We start from the raw sequence: 8,967 nt of genomic DNA, 5'->3' as shown, positions 1-8,967 counted from the left end.
CTATTTATAGGGGGAAGCTTCTGATCGGACGGTCAGGAGTCTTCTAATCCGACGGCTGAGAAGGCTCGCTTGGCTCGCACATGGCTCGCACATGCGAGGGCTCGCTGGCGGCTTCTAAGTGGACTGCGGCTTACTGGTGCACCTGCGAGGCTCGGAGTTAGGCTATGCGAGGCTCGGACACACGCGACAGCAGGGCGAAGCTTCGGCTGGGGAGCTGGCTGCTTCGGATTGGGCCTCCTCCTCGGTCGAATCAGAAGAGGACACGTGGCTTCGCATGACTCACTTTTTACGACATTCAGCACCGTGCCGGTTTTGTCGCGAAACTTCGACATGTCATAAATTCTTCGTTATAACTCGGATTTTGGTATTCTTTATATCCCCGAAATCCTTGTTTCGACCACTACAACTTTATGTAAAGATATCAGGCTTATCGGACACTTTAATTTTGACGCTTATTTTTATTCTTAATTAATTAAGCGTAATAATTAAGCATAAAACACATAATTCACATAATATTCACATAATTCCTTTTCATTTCTTCAAAATGAGTTACAAAGGTTAACCTAGACTATTAACTCAAGATAAATGCCTAGGCTAGAAACACGAGTGTTACAAGTGGCTACCATACGATGAGTACAAGAAGGCAAAGGAGGAGAAATATAGGCAAAAGAGAAGAGGTTTCTATCAAAAGGAGGAGCCGGTGCAAGAGAAGAAAATGGACTTTGAAGACATGCTCTCACGATTTGTAACTGCATCCGAGAAAAGACACAATGAAACCGATGCGGAGATACGAGAATAATAGGCAATAATGAAAGAGCAACAAGCGTTAATGAGAAATCAGCAATCCTCTATCCTCAACATTGAAAAACAACTAGGGCAGCCTGCAAAGCAAGTCAATGAGCAGACACCAGGCGAACTTCTTAGCGATACCGAGAAAAATTCGAGAAGTGCACACATAATTATTGTGACGACTAGGAGCGAAAAAGTAGTCACTCCTCTGACCCCAATCCCGAATGAAGATTCTAAGGAGGTGCTAGAAAAAGAGAAAGAAAACCTGAATTTGCAAACAGTCGACCAAACTCCACGAGTTCCAAAGAAGAAATCGATGAGTTCTGCGACTGAAAAGAAAAATAAACCTCCAATTGAACCGTATCAACCTCCATTTCCATTTCCAAGCAGAGATAGACAAGATAAGCAGAATGAAGACTATCAAAAGTTCCTGGAGTACATCAAAGCCCTTTAAATTAACAATCCTTTCATCGAGGTGGTTGCACAAATGCCTAAGTATGCCAAGTTCTTGAAGGACCTTCTCACAAATAGGAAAAATATGGAGGGGGCATCTAAAGTGGTCCTTAATGAGAATTGTTCAGCCGCAATGTTGAACAAATTGCCAAAAAAGATGGGTGACCCAGGTAGTTTAACTTTGCCATGCCAATTCGGGAATTTAGCTACTAGTTATGCATTGGCTGATTTGGGGACAACTGTGAACCTTATGCCATATTCATTTTTTAAGAAGTTGAACCTTCCGGAGCCGAGACCGATTCGAATGGAAATTCATCTAGTAAACAAGACAGTGACATTTCCAAGGGGGATATGTGAGGACCTATTGGTGAAAGTTGATAAGTTTGTATTTCCTACGGATTTCATAGTGCTAGATATAGAAGAAGACCATCAAGTGTCGATCATTCTTGGAAAACCTTTCTTAAACACCACAAGCGCCATAGTGGACATAAGAGAATCCAAACTTACCCTTCGGGTGGGAGAAGATTCAGTTACTTTTGGAGTTGATCGAGCCATGAAGCATTCTAAGTTTAGTGATGACACGACCTTCTCGGTGGACATTTTGGAAGAATTAATGGAAGAATGGAAAGAAGACAAGTCAAACGATCCACCGTTACCTTTAAAGATGACTTTGATGTTGAAAGAGACCTAAAAGAGATAGGAAGATTACTCGAAGAAAGTGAATACGAAGAATTAATAAGAAGTTCTGAAAATTCAACTCAGCGAGTTGAAGAGATAAACTCGATGAGTTTGGATGAAAAGTCATGATCAGACGGGAAAATTGGGCACAACTCGACGAATTTGGTTTCAGGACTCGACGTGTTCAGTGTTCAAAACTCAAATTTAGAGCTGGAAACTTTTCCAGAGAACTTAAAATATGCATTTTTAGGAGAGGGTGATCAAAAACACGTGACCATAGCCTTTGATCTTACACAAACCGAAAAAGAAGAGTTAATGAAGGTTCTAAAGAAAAGGAAGAATGCCATAGCATGGAAAATTACCGATATAAAACGAATAAGCCCTTCTTATTGCTCTCACAAGATCAACCTTGAAGAAGGCACGTAGTCGGTAGTGCAACATCAAAGGCGGTTGAACCCGAACATGCAAGAGGTGGTCAAGAAGGAGGTTGTCAAGCTCTTAGATGCTGTGATCATATATTCGATTTCCGATAGTTCATGGGTTAGTCCAGTTCAAGTAGTGCCAAAGAAATGAGGGATGACAGTTGTGACGAACGAGAAGAACGAACTCATACCTACACGAACGGTAACCGGTTTGCGGGTGTGCATCAATTATCGAAAGCTAAACGATGCCACTTAACGACCACTTCCCTATTCCTTTTATTAATAAAATGCTTGAGCGATTATCTAGCCATTTCTATTATTGTTTTTTAGATGGATTTTCATGTTATTTCCAGATTCCTATTGACCCAAATGATCAAGAAAAGACGACGTTCACTTGTCCAAGTGGAACATTCGCCTATCGATGCATGCCTTTTGGGTTATGTAATGCGCCAGCGACCTTTCAACGATGCATGACAACGATATTACACGGCATGGTGGAAAAATTATGGAAGTATTCATGGATGACTTTTCTGTTTTTGGCTCTTCTTTCAATGATTGTCTTACTAACCTTGATTTGATGCTTGCTAGGTGCAAAAAGACCAATTTAGTCTTAAATTGGGAAAAATGTCATTTCATGGTGAAGGAGGGCATTGTTTTAGGCCATAAAGTTTCCAAAGCGGGGATCGAGGTGGATTGGGCAAAAATTGATACTATTGCTAAATTACCCCCACCAACTAATGTGAAGGGTGTTAGGAGTTTTTTAGGTAATGCAGGTTTTTACCACTATTTTGTTAAAGGTTTTTCTAAAATAACTAGATATTTAACTCAACTACTTTTGAAAGATGCGCCTTTTATTTTTTCTAAAGAATGTTTGGATGCTTTTGAAAATTTGAAAGAAAAATTAACTAATGCCCAGATCATTATTGCCTCGAATTGGAACTTACCCTTTAAAATAATGTGCGATGCGAGAGATTTTGCCTTAGGAGTTGTACTTGGTCAAAGGGTTGACAAGTACATTCAACCGATTTACTATGCAAGAAAGACCTTAAATCCGACCCAAGAGAATTACACCACAACTGAAAAGGAATTATTGGCCGCGGTCTATGACTTTGACAAATTTTGTCCTTACCTTATTTTGTCTAAAACTACAGTTTTTACTGACCATTCTGCTATCAAGTATTTGTTTGCCAAGCAGGATGCAAAGCCTAGATTGATCCGATGGGTGCTTTTACTTCAAGAATTTGACATCGAGATCAAGGAAAAGAAAGAGATAAAGAATGTAGCTGCCGACCATCTATCTAGATTGGAAAATCTAGAAAGGGACAAGGTGGACAACAAGGGTATTAGGGATAGCTTCCAGAGGAGTTCTTAATGGTGATCATGGGGGAAGAGCCATGGTATGCTGACATTACAAACTTCTTTTCTGGCAACTTTCTTCCAGAAGGGCTCACTCACCAGTAGAAAAAGAAGCTCTTTTCATAAATCAAATATTATTTTTGGGATGAGCCCTATCTTTTTAGGAGTTGTGCAGATGGGATCATTAGTAGATGTGTATTTGGAAGAGAGACTTGTGACATTCTAGAGCATTGCCACAATGGGCCAGCAAGAGGACATAATGGGGTACAATACACAACTAAAAAATGTGTTTTATGCGGGGTTTTATTGGCCCACTATCTTAAAGGATGATGCAACCTATGTGAGAGAGTGTAATGCTTGCGAGAGGTCGGGTAATATTTCTGCATGGAATGAAATGCCTCAAAGGAACATCTAAGTGTGTGAAGTATTTGATGTGTGGGGTATGGATTTCATGGGACCATTTCCATCATCTAGAGGACACATATACATACTTGTAGCGGTGGATTATGTTTCAAAGTGGCAGAAGCCCAAGCATTACCAACAAATAATGCAAGGGTCGTGGTGAATTGTTTCTAAAAAGGTTATTCTCTAGGTTTGGAGTTCCAAAGGAATTGATAAGTGATAGGGGAACCCATTTTGCTAATGATCAACTAGCAAAAGTGTTGCAAAGATGTGACATCGCCAAATTCACTGTCAGAAAAGACTGATTTAATTTATGCTTTTAAAATAATTCAGAGTAATCCTTTGATTAAAAGAGTTGAAAAATTTGTTCCCAAAACAAAATATGATAAAAATTTATCATAGCATTTCTTAAAGAAATGTATTTTCATTATATAACAAAATCTCAGGATGTCATATTCCAATACAGACCAAAAGCATAAACAATACAAAATAGACCTTACAACAGTTATTTACAACTACTGGTCTATAATCCAAAATATCTTGATAAGTCATCCAACTTATGCTCTGGTGCCGCTACCTGTAATATAAAGAAAACTGAGTGGGTTAGGCTTAGGAGCCTGGTGAGCATATAGGGTTTTCAACCCACAATAAATAATTATATTAATTTCATCAACCAACAATAACCCAATTACCCATTCCCGTTATCCTTACATTACGTCCCTAAAATAACTATCACAAGGGACCTAGCCTAAGGATTTTCATCAGGGTGACAACACTGCTTTGGGGGTTTCCTAGCAATTTATGTCAAATAAGGAAACCATGTGGGGGTGGAGTAAAACAATTGAACACCCAAGTTCAATAACACCTACAGGTGGCGAGCCTGCCAGCGTTCCACTGGACTGTCTAGAAGAGTCTGTGGTCGTCATTTAAACTCTGCTAGATGACTGAATCAGCAACAACATCGAGACCTCTCATCATTTTATTTAATCACACATCAACTATCTACCCATGTTTCACCCAACATATTTGTAGATAAAAATACATCTACAACGTAAAACGTGTATAAAACATTCATTCAACACTTATCTCAAATAAACAAATAATATATAAACACATATCACGCATTTTATAGAGAATACTTCGTATCTATGTGTTAGAAGAAAATGAATATACACTCACTTGATAAGACGATGATCGGACAGCAGTACAACTCGTAAAGTAATATTCTTCAATGAAACCAGGATGTTCTCTCAAAAACTGGGCTTCACGCGGGCAGAGTTTCGGCTCAAAAACTCTTTTTCTCGGGATCTTCAGGGCTTCGGGACTTGCTTCGGGGCTTCGCGATGATACCGGGACTTCAAGGGTATTTCTTGCAAAGCAGAAGAAAGTTTAAGGTTGAAAGATGGAAAATTAGCAACCATAAACGGTTGGCCTCGCATCCTATTTATAGGAGGAGTCTGGCCTTCGGTACGATGGGCGTTCCTTCAGACGCAGCGCGTAGGAGCGGGGCGAAGTCCTCTGTCTGATGCCAGCTTGTGTCAACGACGACGTGGCTCATTTGAGGCCGAGCAAAACGAATGTGGGGCGTTCCCCTTCTGAACGTGGGGCGTTCCCCTTCGGATAAGCTTCAAATTTTTATTTATTTTTATTTTAAAAATTCAAAAAATCATATCTTTTGCATACGAGCTCCGTTTTTGATGTTATTTATATCCACACGTAGGTGAGACTATGCTCTATAACTTTCATTAAGACTCCGTCGGCTAATTTTGACTTTATTTTTAAAGTTATATTTTTAATAGGTCGGGACAGGAAAACTCCATTATAAATTCATAACTTCTTTCTCCGACGTCCGTTTTCGTATGTCTTTTTACCGTTGCACTACTATTAACGAGATCTTCAATTCTCGTTTAGATTTTCTCGGATAGAAATCACTCGATCTCATATTCGAACTTTGGGCTGTATACTGCTAAGTCGAAACTTCGAAAAATTATAACTTCCTCATACGAAGTCAGATTTAGACATTCTTTTCATGCATGCTCTTGGTTTAACGTATTGTACGACTTTCGTTTAGATTGCTAAGGCTAAAAATTACTCTATCGTAAATTCACTATTTACGTCACGTAGTGTCGTACCGGTTTTGTCGCGAAACTTTGACAGGTCATAACTTCTTCGTTATAACTCGAATTTCGTCATTCTTTATATATCCGGAATCCGTGTCATGACTACTACCTATTTATGTATAGATATTGGGCTTATCTAATATTTTCATTTAACACTCATATTTATTCTTAATTCATTTAAGTCACACAATTAAGCATCAAACACATAATACTCAAATAATACATTTTTATTATTTTAAAACGGTTTACAAAGGTTAACCTAGAATATTACATCATCATTAATGCCTAACCAAGAAACATGGACGTTACAAAAGATATGGGGTACTCCATAGGTTTTCTACACCATACCATCCACAAAAAATGGGCAAACCGAGATTACAAATAGGGCGCTCAAAAGAATCTTGGAAAGATCGGTGGGTAGCAATAAGAAAGATTGGGCGGATAAATTAGATGATGCACTTTGGGCATTCCGGACTGCATTCAAGACACCCATTAGAACCACACCCTATAGGTTAGTCTATTGTAGAAACTGTGATCTATCGGTGGAGCTTGAACATAAAGCTTATTGGGCTTTGAAAACATGTAATTCAAACCAAGTGAGTTGTGTGCCAATCGACTTTTGCAAATGAATGCCTCATAGGAATTGAGAAACGAGTATTACACTAACTCGTTGATCTATAAGGACAAGACAAAAGGGTGGCATGATGCAAGGTTGAAAGGTAATAATGAATTTGAAGCTAACTAGAAAGTTCTTTCGTACAATTCAAGACTAAAGCTCTTTATGGGAAAATTATGCACTCGTTGGTCTGGGCCTTTTATGATTAAGCATGTCTATCTATACAGGGTGATTGATTTATGGAACAAGGATGGGTCAAGTTTCAAGGTTAATGGGCATAGGGTTAAGTGATATGAAGAAGGAATGTCAAGTGAAGAAAGAATTGAAGAGGGATTGGATTTGGAGAAAACCGCTGCAGCATAGAGCGAGAAGGAGTCCAACTAAAGACTCCTAAAAAAGAACCGCTTGCGGGAAGAAACCTGTTGTTTGAGTTTGCTTTCTTTTACTTTCCTTTTTTTTCATTTTTTGTCTTTTATTTCCCTTATTTTTGTGTGTTTTATTAGGACTTTCACTCTAAGTCTTCTGATTTGCTTAAAATGATTGTTTAGGACAAGCAAAGTTTGAGTGTGGGGTGTGGTGAAATTTATTTAAAGATAACCATTTTTTTTAAAACACAGTTAAAAACTTGCCGAGTTCGTTTTAAAAATCGTGACATTTCGTCAAAACTTTCTTCTACTGGACGGGTTTGGGACCCCCAACTCGACAAGTACATTTTATTTGCCGAAAATAAATAAATTGGTTTTTAACTCAGTCAATTAGGGTTTTTACCCTAAAAAGTAAAGTTTTGACGAAATGTCATGATTTTTAAAACGAACTCGTCCATTAAAGTTTCGATTTTAAGTGTTTGATGGTTGCATTTTGTGAAAAAGCCCCAATTTTGACTTTGGTATGAACACTAAGGTTTTAATTTTTACCAAATTCGGATATTTTGACTAGTTTTTCTTGTGAACTAATGTGTGTTTTACTACCCTACACCAACCCCTAGTATGATTTTGTATTTAAGTGGTCGAATTTGATGAAATCAGAAAAAAAATTCGCAACCTTCATCAGACTCGTCGAGTTGTTCTTGGAACTCGACGAGTTGCTTCAACAGATCGCCTAGATTTTTGATTTTTGACAATTTTTGTGTTTTGTTTGGTTATTCTTTGGTGTTTATTTTGTAGAAAAATGAGTAGAAACAAAGGCCAACAGAAGATTCCAAGGAACCAAGGGGACTTCCCTTGGTTTAATTTTCCATATATTGGCTCTCAAAGAACATTGGTTGGGTGGAAGAAGAAGCTTGAAACACTGAAAAAGAAGGAGTTTTATTTACCAAACAAGTTGAACTAGGCATGGTTAGAACAAGTGAGTTTGGTGGAAGCCATGAACCCATATTTGACAAAAGTCATCACAAATAATGGGGTGCAAATTATTACACTACACCAACCCCTAGTATGATTTTGTATTTAAGTGGTCGAATTTGATGAAATCAAAAAAATTTTTCGCAACCTTCATCAGACTCGTCGAGTTGTTCTTGGAACTCGACGAGTTGCTTCAACAGATCGCCTAGATTTTCGATTTTTGACAATTTTTGTGTTTTGTTTGGTTATTCTTTGGTGTTTATTTTGTAGAAAAATGAGTAGAAACAAAGGCCAACAGAAGATTCCAAGGAACCAAGGGGACTTCCCTTGGTTTAATTTTCCATATATTGGCTCTCAAAGAACATTGGTTGGGTGGAAGAAGAAGCTTGAAACATTGAAAAAGAAGGAGTTTTATTTACCAAACAAGTTGAACTGGGCATGGTTAGAACAAGTGAGTTTGGTGGAAGCCATGAACCCATATTTGACAAAAGTCATCACATATAATGGGGTGCAAATTACTTGTGATGCATGGAGGAGGCTATTTCGAATGCATGAACCAGTCTACCAGGAGATGTGTTTGGAATTTTATTCTACATTTGCGTTCCGGGGTGGATATGATTATTATGACACAAACGCGTTAACTTTTTGTATTTGGGGTGAATTTAGAGACTGTAGCATGGCCGAGTTAGGTTGGAGGATAGGTTTATATGACCAATTGGTGGTCATGACTGCAGCTTCTTGTACATTTTTGGATAATTGTCACAAGGTCTTCCCAGATGGAGTGAATGGGG

The 8,967-nt window shown here is 38.4% G+C and overlaps 1 protein-coding gene across 1 annotated transcript; it reads left to right on the top strand.

Moving 5' to 3' along the window:
• Positions 1-1,327: 1,327 nt before the first annotated feature.
• Positions 1,328-1,933, top strand: LOC145075582 (uncharacterized). The gene has a single exon (XM_079021777.1). The coding sequence runs from the start codon at positions 1,328-1,330 to the stop codon at positions 1,931-1,933; it is 606 nt and encodes a 201-aa protein (XP_078877903.1).
• Positions 1,934-8,967: the final 7,034 nt, after the last annotated feature.

This window comes from Lactuca serriola, chromosome 9, assembly GCF_051521515.1.
Source record: "Lactuca serriola cultivar US96UC23 chromosome 9, Lser_US96UC23_V15, whole genome shotgun sequence".
Classification (NCBI taxonomy): domain Eukaryota; kingdom Viridiplantae; phylum Streptophyta; class Magnoliopsida; order Asterales; family Asteraceae; genus Lactuca; species Lactuca serriola.
The sequence above is the reverse complement of the archived record's forward strand: the minus strand, read 5'-3'. Positions and strand labels throughout refer to the sequence as shown.